The sequence below is a fragment of the Indicator indicator genome, chromosome 3 (assembly GCF_027791375.1).
Source record: "Indicator indicator isolate 239-I01 chromosome 3, UM_Iind_1.1, whole genome shotgun sequence".
Classification (NCBI taxonomy): domain Eukaryota; kingdom Metazoa; phylum Chordata; class Aves; order Piciformes; family Indicatoridae; genus Indicator; species Indicator indicator.
The window spans coordinates 42260312-42278813 of NC_072012.1; the positions used below are offsets into that span (position 1 = coordinate 42260312).

At 41.8% G+C, this 18502-nt stretch overlaps 1 protein-coding gene across 1 annotated transcript in view; it reads right to left on the reverse strand.

Moving 5' to 3' along the window:
* Window positions 1-18502, reverse strand: part of PPM1H (protein phosphatase, Mg2+/Mn2+ dependent 1H) — a 139047-nt gene that overhangs the window by 67832 nt on the left and 52713 nt on the right. The window contains exon 2 of the mRNA XM_054399608.1: window positions 3358-3526. Within this exon, the coding sequence (XP_054255583.1) occupies window positions 3358-3526 (169 nt within the window). The remainder of the gene's footprint in view (window positions 1-3357; window positions 3527-18502) is intronic.

Below are 18502 nucleotides of genomic sequence, written 5' to 3' on the forward strand. Positions count from 1 at the left end.
ACATCCATTGACGCTGGTCCTATCACAGGGCACAAGCGAGAAGAGGCTGTCCCTTCCTTCCTGACACCCAGCCCTCAGACATTTATATACATCTATTAGATCCCCTCTCAGTCTTCTCCTCTCCAGACTAAGAAGCCCCAAGTCTCTCAGCCTTTCCTCATAAGGCAGTGCTCCAGTCCCTTAATCATCCTTGCAGCCCTCTGTTAGACTCTCTCAAGTAGATCCCTGTCCCTCCTGAACAGGGAAGCCCAAAACTGATACAGGCCAGGATGCCATTGGTCTTCTTGGCCACCTGGGCACACTGTCTACTAGCTCTGGTGGTATTTTGTCAAAAGCAGCCTTTCAAACATCTCCATTTGTTCTTTTAACTAGACATAGCCCTCCAGTGCCAATACAATTGGTCATCACAGTGATTATTTTAGGTTTTCTTTAATAGATTCAGATTTAACAACATTATGAATATCTACCAGATACACAAAGAGTAAACAGATCCTTTACTGCACTGACCTTACAATTAATTTCCAGAATGTACTAGGAAATCTAATAAGATTCAGCCTCCTCAACTGCTGACCTAGCTTTCAGGAAGGTTCAGAAGTCTCCTGGGTTTTGTAATTGTAAAATATAATTAAGACATACAAAGGTTTGTGTCAAGCAATGAATGAGAAATCATGAAAGAAATTGAGAAATAATTGGAGCTTGGTTATAGAGAAGAAAAAAAAAAAGAATATAGCAATATATAGCAATCAACTGGGAGACATTTTTCAGATAAACTAAACAGTGGTCCTACATTTTGGGGTTTTTTTTCGTTTTGTTTTATGAAGCTAATTCCAAGCAGGCAAATAAATCATATTGCCACTAAAGATTTGTTCTGAAAACCACAACCCACCTTGACCATTATCATGCCAAATACAAACTACACTCACAAAATGCATTAGAGTGCGTCTGAAGTTCTCATAAAATCTGAACTGGGTGGGCAATTGCCATCCCATCCCCAGAGAAAGGTCTCCTCATGTTACTGATGATATGTATAGCTACCAGTAATAAACAATACAAAACAAATACTTCACCCAGTCTTTGTGGCCAGGAAAATGGCAGAATTAATAATTATGTATTCTCACATAACAATGACAGTTAATAATGCATCACATTAAGTCCTGCAACCTGACTGTCACAATGATAATATTCTGGCATAGTTTTCCCATTTAACTCACTGATGGTCTTCAGTATTCATCATCAAGGCACCTTCTAAAAATGGGGACAGAGGGCAAATATGATTAATCAAATGACAGTGGAGTCTAGGGAAGGGGAGAGAATTAATTTAGGGTTGAATTTGCAGAGTCTTGCCTTTCACTACTCTGCTCAGTTTATCACCAGCTCTTTAAAGAAAATGATTTATATTTATACTATTTAACAGGTTTCTTTGGATTCTTCTGTGTGTCAGGACTAAACAAATGTTCACTTTCCCACCTCCCCTCATTTCTGGCCCACCATCTCCTCCTTCCTACCTTTGCAAAATCCATCCACAGCACAAAGGCCATGACAGCAGCACCCAACTCATGTGGACAACCCATGGATCACCAACTCCCTTATGCTGCCCTGCTAAAATGCAGGGTTGCATAGATGAGGTCAGCATTAAACAAAAACGATCACACAGCTTTGTATGTATGTCATTTAAGGTTCACAAACTTCCCAGAAAGCAGGGTAAAACAAAGATTCTATGGGGAAAAAAAGAAACATCTGGGGACAATGAAACAGATTCCATTAAATCAAGACACGGTTTTTAAGTTTCAGTTCCTATTTCCCTCATGCTCCATGCTTTAAAAACTGAACAAGAACAGAAGAAAACTCTCTTCTCATCAGAAAAATACTCAATAAACTTGCTTCCCTTGTCTCTTGCTCCTTCGATACTTCTACAAGCTGCTTCACCACTCGGAGACTTTGGATTGTGTGTTACATTTGGATTTCCCTCTGAGGAATTCACAGTATTCTGCCTCAGGCTTTCTTACTAAATGCTAACTAAATGAAATTATACCATTCACTGGAGCATCTCATGCCTGTGTTTCTATATCCTATTGATACAGAGTAACTTCCACCCTCATCACATTTAACCCTAAACCCATACACTCCTGAAAAGATATTTTCTAACAACACTATGAGAGGCCAAACCACAATTTTATACTTCACAGTATAAACAACACGAAAACATAGAAGTATGACAAATTACAGAAACTTGTACATCTTTATTTTCCTTTTTTAGATCTATTCAAACAGCTAAAAAAAAAAATGTACCAAGGGAAAAGTCCTACTAATTACTAATGTAAGACTGCCCTCTAGTAGAAAAATTTCTCCAGAAATATGCTGCCTGTTTGGGGAAAATACATCACAAATTTAAATTCACAAGCTGTGGCCTAATGACATGGTAGAATAGGTGTTACACAGGTAAATAATGAGTGCTGTAATGCTAATTCAAGTGGCATGTAGAAACAAATCTGTAGATAAGAAGAGAACACATAAAGAACATGGTAAGTAGCATGAAAACAGTATACCATATTATACACATCAGTTTGCTCCTCACTTCAGACATTATGCTCATTTCTGGTCAAAATATGTCAGAAATAGAAAAAAAAAAGAAAAGAAGAATTGAAATAAAAGTGGTGGGTTTTTTTTTTTATCCCAGAGGTTTGAAAGGAAGGGGCTGAATGTCTGAATGTAGCACACTATCAATCGTTGCTGGTGCCTGAGCTCATGCTTAAAGAGTAGATGAAGTAATTTGCCAGTTAGGAAACAGGAGAGATGAAGAAAAGCAAATGACTGCCAGTAGACAAGTGCATGTTGTACATCACTCTCCACACAAAGACAGGAGCCATAGTCTGCAAAAATGCATTGGATGAGCTTACCCTACCTGCATAAACCACTCAAATGACTGTCAAATCCTCAATAAAATTGTGTGACTGTATAAATGGTGATACTGCAATGATTGGAGTGACCATCACTGGACAAGTCAACTACAGCCATTAAACTCACAGTATTCTGCAGCATTAAATTTCTCAGCATGAGATACACATTTTCAAAAAGGAAAATCCAAGCAGTATGCCCCTGCCTGCAATTAAACTAAAATATTGTAGATGATCTCTAAGGTCCCTTCCAACCTGAGACATTCTGTGACTCTGTTTTAGATGCAAGAAGCAGTACTAGAGCTAAGAAAAATATAGCTAAGTATATCGAAGCAGAGATGATTACCAAAAGATAACTGACACTATAGGGACCATAGAGTACACATCTTTTAGTGTCACATTACCACATCCTTATATATTTATTTTGTACTTCTCCACTGACAAGATACAGAATTGTGCTTACCGAATTATCTTTCAGCTGGAGACCTTCTCCATTGGGCAATGACGATCTCCGTTTTGTTGAAGAGTTCTTATTTGGTGTAGAATTAGCACCTCCAGCTTTTTTCTTGACAAAGAGGACTTCACAGCTGGCTTGATCTTCATTGTGCGTGCTCTTCCCTGCATTTATCACCCTAAAGCAAAACAAACAAATAAACAACAACAAAAAAAACCACACACACACACAAAAAAGGGATGTGTCCAAGTTAGCAAAGCACAGAAGCCTCCATCTGTACACCTCCTTTGTGACTCAGGATGCACAGAACCATAGCCCAGAAGTATTGCAAATATCAACTGAATTAAGATGCCCAACTTTCTTCCACACATACACACACAAATGTTTTCTTGATGGTTTCTGTACACCTACGTATGGCACAAGCAGCGTTTTTTGCAGAACTATGTGAGTAAGATCCAGTGGTATCATGAACAATTTTTAACATGAGGCATCTCTTGCTTTTCTCTGAAGGGACTATTTGATGGTCAAGGCTGATAACACTTATGCCTCCTAGTTGAAATGTGAGATCCCCAGCTGGTTTTCTACCTGCCAGCATCTCTGCTATGGTGAATAATCAATCTCTTGGCTAAGGCATTCTGTCAAGTTCTGAGTCATGCACAAACAAAATACCTGCCATAAATCTACAAAGCTGCTGCTAAAGGCAGCAAAATATGCAACTGCTATTGTTCTCCTTCAGGGATGTATCTTAGAAATGCTGTGACAGAAATACAAAGGAAAGGCTTTGCCTTATATTCTAACACGCAAGTCAAGCTTGCTTGTATCACAGCAGAGAGATGTATACTAAACACACCCCTTTAGCACTGCAGAACAACATAAAACCTGCCCTCTCACCCCCAAACCCTCACATCTGTCCTACCTGCCAAGCAGAAAGCAGATTTACCCCAAGAGCTGCAGGCATGGAGCACTAAGAACTCAGTACAAGCTTCAGATAGCCAAAGGTACCCTGAGACTTGAACCATAAATTCTCATCTTCCTTCTGTCAGTGATGAAGCTAAAACAACAGCTATTCCACCACCACCATTTAAAAACCCTAATCAGAAGTTTGCATTATACAAGATACTGTAGTTAGTATCATCCATCTCAGAACAGCCAAGTTCAAACATATTTTCCAGTGTCTACTTGAGAACCTTGTCACAAACTACTAATTTTGCATCACTTGACATGGTGTATAGTAAGACGTGCTTTGACAGTCCTGGGCTCAGAGAGAAAACTTGTGCAAGCTAGAACCATGTCTTTGATGCAAGGATGCCCTCTTCCACAAGCACTATCTAACCACTTCTCTCCACTATGAAGTTTGAGTCACCTAACAAGTTGACAGCTAGTCAGGGACAAAGAAAGAGTTTCACACATTAGGCACAAAATGTCTTGCAAAACAACTGCGCCTCTCCAGAAGGTCAAACAGCTTGAAGGCACATCATAATCCTGGTGACAAGTTCAAGACATACCTGACTTCTTGATCTCTAATGTTTTCATTGCAGTAAAATTTCATATAACAGCAAAATACTTGCTAAAAGTTGTTGAAACAAACCCAAAAACTAAAGAAAAGCTGGCAGGAGGCTCTGCCCCAACCTGCCTGCTCTTGCTGAAATGTCTGTATCAGTCTTGCTTAAGGGTAAAATATTCTTTAAATTTTCTAAGAGAAACGTGATACTGTGACATGCAAATGTGTATTCCTGTTTCTGATTAGGGAAAACAAAAAAAGGTCTAAGAAAATGTGCATCCACTATAATGAACTGCTTTCACAGAAACACAGAACGTTAGATGTTGGAAGGAACCTCCAGAGATTGAGTCCAACCCCCTCGCCAAAGCAGCACCACCTCGAGTAGTCCACACAGGAATGCATCCAGGTGGGGTTTGAAAGTCTCCAGAGAAGGAGACTCCACAACCTCTCTGGGCAGCCTGTTCCAGTGCTCCATCACACTCACTGTAAAGAAGTTTCTCCTCATGCTGAGGTGAAACCTTCTATGTTCGAGTTTGTATCCATTTTTTGTTCCTTGTCTTATTACTGTGCACCACCGAGAAGAGATTGGCCCCCTTCACTTTGACACCCACCCCTCAGATATTGATAGACGTTGATCAGATCCCCTCTCAGTCTTCTCAAGACTTAACAGCTCCAGGTCTCTCAGTCTCTCTCTGTAGGGGAGATGCTCAAGTCCCCATATCATCTGGAAGTTTCCTTACAGTGCCAAATGTCACACACTGCAGTCTGACCTCGGTGTGCACAAAATACCCCCAGCTGTTTATTTCTTGTAAATAAACATCAGCTGTGGATAAAACGTTGTGAGCACTGATAAAGGAGCTGCAAAGCACCTGTGAGCAGTTTAATCACTCACCCCCTGTAGTGCCAAACCTTTGAGCAACTGGAGAACAAACACTGAGATGTGATAAGCTTCTGAAAGTTCTACATTTTCTTGACAGACTGAGGAAAATGGAAGCATATATGCAGAAACAGGGGGGAAGCACAAATATCAAAGATTTTAAATCAGCTGACCAAAACCTCTTTAGCTTGAAATGCTGCAAGAATTATTAAAATATTGCAGCAGCACTGAAAGTGCAATTTTATCATATGAAGAGCTAGTGAATATTCAGTTTAGCTAATCAGTTTCCTTAATGTTGCTGCTAGCTGCTTGCAAGCCTGTTTATAAGAAGAAAAAAAAAAAAAGAACACCACAAAGACAAAAGCTATTCCTTACAAAAATCACTTCCGTCCTTACAATTATCATTACTTATTAAAAAATCACTCAAATATGGGAGCTGCTCTGGGTTTGTGGTAGTTTGAGGCTGGGGTGCCTTTAAGAAACCATAAAGTTGAAAACCTCCAGAGGCTAGAGGTGGACTGGGAAGTCCTGCATCCCTATAAAACTTGATGCACAGTCAGTTTTCTTCCCTTTTCCCTCCCTCTCTCCTTCTGGGAGGGTGCAGAGGCTTGTGGGGGAGGCCTGGTGTCGGCCTTGGCAATGCTGCCAATCAGGCCTGGAGCAGCCTAACTGGGGCCTGGAGCTGCCAAGCTGAGTTTTTGCTGTGTCACAATGGTGTTGGTATGAGGGTAGAGAGGCTTGGTAGGGGCCTGGCATGAAGGCCTGGGTTGGTTAGCTTGGTTTAAAGGGAGGTTTGTGTGAAGCTCTGTCTTAATGTATTTCTGTGTTAAGCCCAGACTATGGATTTTGTGTATTTTATATGCTTTTTACTGTTGTATGTAGTTATGAAAAGCATTTCTGTTTAAACTTTCTAATTCTATCCAATCCTTTGTGTGAGCTTTTAATTTTTTTTTATTTACCCCTTTTGGAAGAGGTAAAAGAGAATCTGTCTCGCTCTAAACTAAGACAGGTTTCTATGCTTAGTGATGGTTTTCAAGACTTGAATGGTAGGAGATGTTCTGATGTTTAATACCTCATTAAGTTATGCACAATGAGATATCATTTTATAAAGCTGCTGCCAAGGCACCAAATACATTTCAAAGGCTACAAGAACAAAGTGACCTAACAGAGCAGCTTGGCAGTCAGCTCTTGTGAAACACCTGGAGTTGAACCAGCATACCACGCACCTTGCCAGAAGAGAATATGGTCAAAAGAAACCTGGCAAGACTGAATATTGAGAAGAAGTGAGGTTGAATGTCAGCATATGTTCACCCTAGAATTTCTCTTTATCTCCCCACAGTCCAGTCTTCCTCTCCCCAGCAAATAGGTATGTTTATTTTGGAAATTCCTCCCTGCACCTGAACAATGCCAACGCAGTACTTATGGGTGCTACCAGATATTGCAGAGTCTAGGTGTCTAAAATTGCCACTCCCCTGACATTTGCACTCTTCTACCCTCACATCCCATCTTGCAGGCCAGCTTTGGAAAGGGGCTGCAGTGGAGCCCTGTGATTTTTAATGTCAGATCTTGAGCTGTGTTGGTGCCTGATGCCTAGCACAGAAGCTGGTAACACCTTCTACTCACCTTCAAACATCTCTCTGATGCCTTTTGAAATCCTTTTTTCTCTGCTGCTTCTTAAATCCCACCTTGAGACAATTCTTTCAGCCAGCACTCTGACAGTGTCTTTCCTCCTTGCTTTCTCATACTGCAGCTTATTAGGACAAAAACTGCATCTAAACTGCTTACACAAATAGCAAAGTAGAACAAACAAGGTATTCATATCTCCAAAAAGTAACTCTAAATTAGACTTCTGAAAATTTTCATGGAAAAATCAGCCATCCTCCTCCTTCCAGAGAGGAAGAGCCTCACCTTCCTAAGATTTTCAGTTCCCCTTCTTACCTCTTTTGCTGTCTGCCTCGAAATGTAAGTTATCCTCCAGTTAAGTGAATGAAATGAGACAAAACATTACTTTGTCACATATGATTTTAAAAAACCCACACCCCTCTCTCTCACCAAAAAAACCCAAAAACCTTCCAATCATAGAGTTGTCCTGCAATTAATAAAATGCGGAGAAGAGGGGAAAAAAAAAAACCACAACTGAATGCCATATAATTATCTAGCTTTTACTCTGAGACATGTTTTTGAGGGAATTCTTGCTTTTGTTTTTCTTCCCCATAACTCCTCAATGAATAGATTAGACAGATGTAATCATGATCAACTCCTTTGCATCTCTTCCCATGTCTTCCAAATTACCTGTTTATCATCTATCCACTCTTTTATGAAGTACAACCCAAATCATAGAATGGTCTGGGTAGTTAGGGACTGACAAAGGTCATCTAGTCCAACTTCTTCTGCAGTCAGCAGGGGCATCCTCAACTAGATCAGGTTACCCAGAGCTGTGTTGAGCCTCACTTTGAATATGGCCAGGGATGGGGCCCCAACCACCTCCCTGAGAAACCTGTTCAAGTGTTCCACTACCCTCATGGTAAAGAACCTGTTCCTAACACACAATTTAAATCTGCTCTTCTCCAGTTTGAAGCCATTACCCCTTGTCCTGTCACTGCAGGCCTTTGTAAACAGTCTCTCTCCATCCTTCTTGTAGGTCCCCTTCAGGTACTGGAAGGCTGCTATTAGGTCTCCCCAGAGTCTCCTCTTCTCAAGGTTGAACAACCCCAGCTCCCTCAACCTGTCTCCATAGCAGAGGTGCTCCAACTGCCTGATCACTTTTGTGACCCTCCTCTGGTCCTGCTCCATCACATCCATGTACTTCCTATATTGAGGGCTCCAGACCTGGATGCAGTACTCCAGGTGAGGTCTCACCAGAGCAAAGTGGCAGAGTCACCTCTCTGGATCTGCTAGCAATGCTTCTTTTGATGCAGCCCAGGATGCCACATGCCTTCTGGGCTGCAAGCGCGCACTGTCTGCTCATGTCCAGCTACTCATCCATCAGCAAATAATGCATCTAATTTGGATGAGATGTTCCTCTTCTTACATTACTAGCTGTCCCTATTGTATCAAACACACATTGCTGCTTTATTTAATAATAGTCCTGAGGTTAGATCATGGTATAATGGTGGTAGTAACAATACACTCTACTTTGCAAACAGGAGCTTACTGAAGCCTGCACAGCGAAGTGGTGGAGTTTGGTCGTATTTGAGGAGGCACTTGCATCAACCTTGCTGGACACTTCATTACTTGACAAGACTAATCTCTGACATGCCCTTAGCTAAAAGCAAATCCTTCAGGTAGGTGGGCAGCTAGTTTGGTTTGGCTCACATTAACATTCTGCTGGTATCTCACGAGACCCCAAATCCCATCCAGCTGAATGGAAATGTAGGTCACACTGTGCTTCTATTCTTCATTCAACAAGCAGAGCTCAAACTTCTGTGCTGAGGTCACCGATTACAAAATCCTAGGTTTATCTTAAAAGAACCAAAACAGACCAGTGAACAAATCCAAAATTCGTTTTGGTTAAGTTTCCTTAAAACAAATGATGACAAAAAGCAGCACCACCAAAAAACCCCACAACAAAACAGCTCATGTCTTTTGAAGCAGTACTATTCAGTTCTCTATTTTTCACATCAATATTAGTACATACACTCTTTGGTTGCCTTACTTCTCCTTAGATTGTACTTGTTGAGATTATATTAACTTCTTTTTGCTTCAGCAAAACTTTCCAGCTGTGCTGTTGGAATTTTACCCTGATCTAGAGCCCAAACTCAGAGGGAGAAGTGGTTGACCAACACTTACGTGATTGCCAGGAAGCCATCCTGGCAGGACAGGACAGTGCTCACACAAAAGATGCTGTTGAATGCTTTCCTCTGTGAACACAAAGATAAGGAAATACTCCAACTCTGCTGAAACAGAAACTGAAAGTCCCATAGGATACTCAAAATATTATAAAGAAAAGCCCTGCAAACAAGTTACCTGCTTCAAAATAATACATGCCTTTCAAAAAAAAAAAAGTTTCAATCACAAACCCAAAACTTTTCTAACTCCATTTATCTAATGATTAGACAGAAAATCTTAAACATTTATTAAACTGTACAACTTTGAACATGTTCCTTGTTTCTCCATTATCAAAACCACTCATTGCAGAAGTAAGCAATATTTTTTTCTAGGAAATACTGGTTGTATTCGATAATCACAAAAACAAAGCAAAGACAACCAAGGGCTGCTGCTGCTGAGGTTCTTTATTTACTGTGAATAAAAGTGACTTTCTGCAATTCTGGCATATAAGGTTTCTGAAATAAACATTATCTGTTGTAGGATGTTGCAGACCCCTGAGAATCCGTCCGGGCTTCTCGGGAGCTCTTCATAGGGTTCTCCCCGCAGCCCGGTGCCCGCGGCTGCTTGCAAATAATTACACCGAGACGAGGAGCGTTTGCACCAACAACTGCCAGCAACTGCCATCTCCTTAATGAACACAAACCCTGGTTTTTAAATACCTTTTTACTTCCCTGCTAGGTTAGTTCCCAAAACACTTTTCCAGGGAGCAAAAACCTCCCCCACCTCTTATCTCGCAGCTGCACAGGAACAAAGGGGGGGCCATGCTCACCCACATCAAGGTCGTTCACAGCTAGCACGCCTGCCCACTCAAATTCTATCCACAATTACTAACCTTCCTGCTGTTCACGAACTGAAAAAAGGATACTTAGAAAATGTCTAACCACACCTGTCCCTCACCCCACCTGCAACAACAACAAAAATTTACCTCAATGCAGCTGCCTTACATGCAAGTTGATGTATCTGCAACAACAACAAAAATTTACCTCAATGCAGCTGCCTTACATGCAAGTTGACGTATCTGCCCCTTTCTCTGCTGCACTTCCTTTTTAGAAACATTTGTAGGCATTTTGACATGCCAGTGTCAGACCCTGTGGGCTGCATTGGACAATTTAGCCCACAACAGAAAATTATACCAGAGTCCATTAGCTAAAGTGAGTAACAGAATCACAGAAACATTCAGGTTGGAAAAGACCCTTGGGATCACCAAGTCCAAGTGATAACTCTACCCTACAAGGTTCACCCCTAAACCATATCCCCAAGCACAACATCCAAACTACCTTGAAACATATCCAGGGTTGGTGATTCAACCACCTCCCTGGGCAGCCCATTACAATGCCTGACCACTCTTTCAGTGAAAAATTTTTCCTAATTTGTACTGGGCCATGTGTTATGGCCTTACCACCACACTTACGTCCAGTCTAAACCTACCCAGTCTTGGCTTGAAGCCATTCTCTCTTGTTCTATCACCAATTACCTGTGAGAAAAGACCAGCACCAGCTTCTCCACAATGTCCTTTCAGGTAGTTGTAGTCAGCAATAAGGTCTCCCCTCAGCCTCCTCTTTTTCAAATTAAACAGCCCCAGCTCCTTCAGTCGCTCTTCAAGATTTATTCTCCAGGCCCTTCCCCAGCTTCGTTGCCCTCCTCTGCACTCTCACTCCAGCACGTTCACATCTGTCCTGTATTGAGGCACCCAAAAACTGGACACAATACTTGAGGTGTGGCCTCACTGCAGCTGAGTACAAGGGAATAATCACCTCCCTACTCCTGCTGAAGGAGAATTGCTTGTATGATGTCCTGCAGGATGTCTTTATTTGAGAAAACTGCTCTCACCTGATCTACAAGAACTTTAACTTGTTAACTGCCAGGGCAAATGTAATAGCTCCTCTTTATGGATTAGGAAAAAGGAGGTAGACAAAAGCAGATATATCCACGGGCAGGTCATGGTTTATTGCAATGTTCCATTTGAGGCTGGGGGTTCAGAGTGGCAAGTGAGCACCTGTAGTTGTTTTGACACTGAATAAATTAATTAATTAAGCAGCACAGAGCTCTTCTGCCTTCAGCCCAGCAGGCTCCAGCTGCTCAGAAGAGCTACAACCAGCTTCCCTTCTCATTCCAGCTGTGGTACACATGTGCTATGTCACAACCATAACTACTGTTGTGGGCGTGCATCCATCCCAACTAATAACACAGAAGCAACCCAGATGAATGAACAACATGCCTGTACACAACAGACAACATGTTCCTAGAGTTTTGCTTTACCATTTCAACACACTTAGAATGATGATTAAGGATACCATAAAAAAAACCCTTTTCTACAAGTAATGCTGGCTTTTCTTCTCCCTCCTCCACTCCCTCTCCCCCACCACCAGTGAATTAGTTTGTGAGTGGATGCCACTGCTTTTTTCTGTGACATCTCATTTATAGTCTTAGATCTTCAGGTAGGTGGCTGTTTCCCTGCTTTCACCCACACAAGATTTATTTCTGCACTGAGAAGAGACTTGAAAGATATTTCCTCCTAGCTGTTCACCTCCTCCCACAGATGAAAAGCAGCTTTTCAAGCAGACTAAACAGTTTCATTCATTCATTACTCTGTCATACTGTTCACATCAAAATACCCACTAGTACTGTCCACTGCAGGCAGAAAATGAAGCCATCACTGAACCAGTTCTCTAAACCCATGGGGTTGATTTCATGTTCTTAACCAGGGAGGAAGTGAGTGTTTAGCCATAAAGATGAGTCTTGCAATGCTCCAATGTGAAAATATGTATTTTTGTATTAACAATCACACTGATATACAAGGCCAAGTTCACTTTAGGACCCCGCTAGAAGCCACTTGCCAAGCTTCTAAGGACTAAATATAGGATTAAAATAGGCAAGCCCCCAAAGTACAAAATTGAACATACATTGAAGAAGTAAAAGATAATGATGGAAAAAAAGTTGTGTGAATGAACATAAACTGGTAATACAGCTTGTCTTCGGACTGAAGTAAATGTTATCTTGGAAGGATAGTCCATTCTGACATTATTTGCATGAATTTTCCAAAATGCTATTACAGGAATTACCATCAGAGAACCACGGAATGTTAGGGGTTGGAAGGGACCTTGAAAGATCATCCAGTCCAACCCTGCCAGAACAGAATCACCTAGAACAGATCACACAGGAACATATCCAGGTGGGTTTTGAATATCTCCGGAGAAGGAGACTCCACAACCCCCCTGGGCAGCCTGTTCCAGTGTTCTGTCACTCTCACAGTGAAAACATTTTTCCTCATGTTTTCATGGAACTTCCTATGCCTCAACTTCCACCCACTGCCCCTTGTCCTGTCATTGGGCATCACCCTGGAGGTCTCTAAGGCCAGGCTGGATGTGGCTCTGGGCAACCTGATCTAGGGGAAAGTGTCACTGCCCACGGCAGGGGAGGTGGAACTAGATGATCCTTAGGGTCCCTTCCAACCCTGAAATTTCTGTGATTCTGTGAAATAAATGTACTCCTTATGCTTACAATAAAGCAAGTTGTGTGTTTAAAGTAATTCAGTAAATCCCACATCATTAGGCCATGATGCTGTAGACTGCAGTCTCAGCTCTCTCAGGGTTAAGAGAAAATCAAGATAAATAGCTTATGCAAAACCAGTCTAAGCTTTAAAAAAAAAATCTCTCATATTTAGCATGTGTGAAAGTTAACCACAAGAGTTTGACAGTGATGATACTAATCCCTTTTATACAGCTGTCAACTCAAATTAGCCCCAAGCTAATCTTTGCAAGTGTAACAGAGAGCATACACATTTCCACAGATAAGCACTAATGCCTCATTCACAATATCCCTCTGCTGCAGCAGGTATTGTGAAGCTCCGATACCCTGAAAGAAGGCAATCTGCTAATGTATTCTTAAAAAGTCATTGTAGCAAACTGTGCATGTATGAAAGCACACATACATAGGCAAAGCAAGGGGTAAAAAAAATAAAGGAAAAAAAATAAAGCGGTATGTACAGCTTTATTACCAGGAATCCACATGTAGAAAGTTAATTCAAAGCCACTCACATGTTGCTGATGTTAAGAATAGCTGAAAGAAAAACTTCATCCTGCTGCTGGAGTTTTGCATCCATCACTTTTCCTCTGGGAGAACATTAAATGGCAGATCTGCAGGAAGGGGCCACTGCAATGAGTGTGCTGGAGCTCCTCTTCTGTGAGAAGAGGCTGAGAGTTGGGGTTGTTCAGTTTGGAGAAGAGAATGCTCCAAGGAGACATTATTGTGGCCTTCCAGTATCTGAAGGGGGCCTACAAGAAAGCTGGTGAGGGACTTTTTAGGATGTCAGGTAATGATAGGACTAGGGGGAATGGATCCAAGCTAGAGGAGGGGAAGAAGTTCTTCACCACAAGGGTGGTGAGACACTGGAACTGGTTGCCCAGGGAGGTGGTAGAAGCCCCATCCTTGGAGGTTTTTAAGACCAGGCTGGATGTGGCTCTGGGCAACCTGATCTAGTGTGAGGTGTCCCTACCCATGACAAGGGGATTGGAACTGTATGATCCTTGAGATCCCTTCCAACCCTGACAATTCTGTGACTCCTTGTCACAGAAAGGTACCTCAACATCCAATCTTTTAATTCTATTATTAAAATTACTTTCTTAGACCTCATCTTTGAAGCTGTAAAAATACAAGCTAAATATCAGCAATCCTGAGCCTGAAAGAAAAAAAAAAAAAAAAAAGGCTGTAGAACAACAGCAGCATCCTTAATCCTGATAGATCTTGATCCATTGAAACATTTGTGTACTGTTCATTCATTCTGCTTGGGAGTAACAGCCAACTGCCAGATCGGCTTTCCCAAATTTAAGGTATTAAAATGTCAGAGTATTTAATGGCAAATAAGCCTAAGAAAATGTTGCTGTACTTTTTGCACATATTTTTTGTACAGATATGTGCACACCCACCCCTGTATAGAAAAAAATATGGTATTTTGCAGGCAAGCTATTCAAAGTTCAGTTAAATGTTATGCTGTTACGTTTTCATGTAATATAGGTCAAAGTCCTGAATATCTCGGCTCAGTTGTTTAAGACCTCACAGATCTAAAACGTCAAGTGTAGTGATGATTTGGAGACAAAGTTAACATAGGGACCCTGGTAAAACCACTACCAGTAAAAAGAATCCCAGCCAAATGCAGAATTTCTACCTGCCAGTAGATATAGCCATGAGCAAATGAGTGTCTGTCTGTCTGTGTGCACAGAGTTTGCAGCCTAGGCTCTCCTTTCCAGGCTCATCTGCTACTTTTATCCAAGGAACTCAGGCTCTGAGATCTGCATGCCACCTATTACCATGGTATGCCCCAACATGTCCTGGGGGTGTGCTGCAACCAGTCCTGCTGTGCCTCAGATGGCATGGATGTGAACATTGGGTAGGCAACCAGGGCTGATCCCCAGGGTAAATTGTTCCTACAGGCTCCTGCTGCCCTTGCAGGGAGGGTGGGATGAAGAGATGTGCCCATGTCCAAGGGCAAAGGAGGCACAGAAAGGTTAAAGAACAGTTCTGGGAGATGCAATATTGGTTGAGCTTGGAAGGGACCTCTGGAAGTCATCTGTTCTAAGCTCCCTGCTCAAGAAGCGTCACCTACAGCAGGTTGTCCAGGACTGTGTCCATATGGGAACGCAGAGGGAGCAAAGCACAAAGCAACAGTGTGATGGTTTGAAACTGTCTTTTTAATTTTTTCCTTGCAAAGTTCAAAAGAGAGAAAGTGAAAGAGTGTAAATAAGTCACAATTGGGTGTAAGAAAGCAAAATACTGATTGTTCTAAACACTTCCATTGGATAGATAGAAATGTTTAAGAACTATTACCCAAAACAAAGTGGGCACTCTGCACATTCTGCAGTGGGGGCAGTTGCTGGGCTGTCTGGCTGCTGTTTCTTCTTCTCTTCTGGCTGAAGATAACACACTGACCTTGGCAGCTAAGTTAACAACTTTCTGCTTAGCTAACTCTGCTTCTCTGTCCAGGGGGGTCTGGGGGGAAGCTCCTGGGAGAGAGAGAGGCCCCTTTGGGAGGGTCTCCTTGGGGGGAAGCAAAGGGAGATCGGTTGTGCTTTTCTGTTGATTGTATATATTTGTGAATGTTGTGAATTTTGTATATTTGTACATATTCATTGCATTTCATCGTAGATTTTAAACTCTGCTTGTAAATACAGCCTTCATTTGCTTCCAGACTGGGCTAGCCTGGTTACTTGGTGGGGGGGGGGGAGTAATTTCAGCTCACACTGACACAAACAGAGATGTGCCTTACCTGATATGTGCACAGGATCTGGCACCAAGTGGGAGCTCCTCCCTGCCACCTTATGAAGCCTGAAATGCAGAATGGCTCCAAGCTGGGATCTAGTTCTAGTCTGAATGGGCACAGGAACAGCCACAAAGCTAGTACCAGGTCACGCTTCTCCAGCACTACTATTTCTTCTACTTCTGCTGCAAATATGCCTCTATTAGCAATCTCACCCCTTCCAAAGGCAATAGCAAAAGCACCTCTTGCTCATATGAAACATCAGTCCAAGTCTTCACTTGCAAACATCCAGACGCACTGAGAATGTACAGACTGGCAAATACTTGGCACAAACATAGTAAGCATGACCAACATCAAATATTTTAAGAAGTGCTAGAACTAAGGAGAGTTAATTCTGTCCAAAGAGGCCAAGAGGAGATGGAGTAGCTCAGCAGAAACAGATCTAAGCAGCACTGATGGGATGGATCCTGTATGGCCTGATCAAAGGTACTCACAATCCCAGAGAGGTGTCAATAAACAAAGACAACACCAGAACCAGTTGGCTACTGTAACTTCTATGTAATCCTCCCCATTCCTCTGAAACTGGGAAATTAAAATCTTGTCAAGCTCTGTAAAAATATGGACGAGGGAATAAACTGTTAGTGTGTCCCTGCATCTTGCTACACCAAGGAACAACTAGTTTCCAGAAATTATAATTACAGTTGCACAAATGAAAAATGTGCACTAAGGCAGTGACCAAAATTGGAAGTTTTAGTTTATTAACCCCTTGACTGTAAATAAACACTGAAGAATGTCTGTATGCAGGCTGAGAAGAAAACCCTGCAGAATTCAACAGCTGAATAATTTGGAAAATCAGCAAGAGAGCCATCTTCTCGGGCAAAGGATGAAAAGTGAACTTTCACAAGCATCCCCTTTTTTTGGCTTTCCCAGTGTAAGCAACCTCCACCTTCATATGCCACTAAGTTACCCTACAGGGACATCTGCACCACAATTTTTTTTTTTTTTTAAACCAAATCAGCATACTGTGACAGCAAGGCCAAAGAGAAAATATAGAGGCAGAAATGGCAGATGATAGGGAGCTGAGGTCCTGCTTAAACTCACATTTCTGGAAAAAGTCCCAATAGTTATGAAGTTGTATTTCATGAGCCTAGGAAGTTTGCAATGGGAAAGAGATGGGGCACACCAGTTTAGTGCCCTGTAACTGTGTACATCAAATACCGATAGGGGAACATCCACTCAGGTTTGCCTTTGGCTTTGAGAACTCAAACCTAGAGCACCTTCACCTTGGCACTTGCAGTGCCTCTGCATCAAGAAGCCAAGTACTGTTAATCCTCTTAGCTCTCTACATATGTCTACAAACACATGTGACTGCTGCTACAAGTATGGTCCCCAGAGATGAGATCTAGTCAGATGTCTACGGTGCAGACAGTTAAGTCTGAGCTAATTACTCAGACTTTATTTATAAGCAAAGAGAAAGAGGACATTTGGGGGCATGATTCATCTGACCTATTTTAGTTGTTTACATTAGCATGAAATGTCTGTTCCTCTTCATGGACACTAAGGCTGTCCATAGACAATTACACAGCAGATTGTCAGCATGTGGTCAGATGATTCCCACCTTAGGTGCCAGAGCTTATGGGGGTGGAGGGAGTAAAAAAGAAATAATCAAAACCCCAATCCTACAAAAGCACCCACCAACTTCTTTGGATAGCTTTTCTTGCTATTTGAAATGCATTTTCCTCAAAAGGCATAGTTGGTATAGACGTGTCTTGGTACAACTAATAATGCCACCCAGTGCAGAGAACCAAGGTTGAAGGGCAAGCAGAAGAAACAGAATTAAATGCTGCACAAATTATTTTAAAAATAAAGGCTGAGAACAGATTACCAGCTGCCTGGAATTTGCCATTGTAGCTCCTGATGTGACAAGTGAGTTTAGCATGGTGCAGCAATTTAAATACATCTAAAACAGCTGGTGGGATTCTCATATACAAAAGGAGATAATTGTCAACCTTATTCACAGCAATTAAATCTGTATAGGCTAAAATAGGATCTATTGTTCCCCCAAAACACTGGGATTGGAGCCAGAAGTAACTTCAGTGGAGCAGAAAGTTGGCAGTTTGGAAAGGGGCTGAAAACTGTGTAATTCTCTAGTATAAAATGGAAGAAACCCAACCCACATCCAGAGACCAATGACAAATTCTGAGATTTTTACAGAAAAAGAATTTCTCCTCTTCCAGAGGAACAGGCAGACATCAGAAATTAGCACTGAAACAGATGTCAAGACAGACTCATCTCAGTGTGTACTCCACACAAATGGAAGTGTATCCACTGATTTATTCTGCTGAGTGAAAAGAAAGATAGAGATTATTATTGCTATATTTAGACATTTGCATACTACCCAGATATGTTCCTTTGGAGTCATCTGAACACATGATATTTAAATAGGCAGAAGAAAGCTGGATAACTGTTATTAAGAGGCCAACATCCCCACTAGACAAACAATCATTAATCTGCTTTCCACTCAAAACGATCAACAAGTGGCAGCAAAGGATTTGCAAATCATTTGCCAAGGACAAAATACCTCCAGAGCTGCATCAAGACACAGCTGTTAGACTGGGAAAGACCACAAAGAGGCGACACCAGGATCTTCAGAGTGGTGCACAACTTGTCCCAAGCAGACCAGTGTTCACACTAA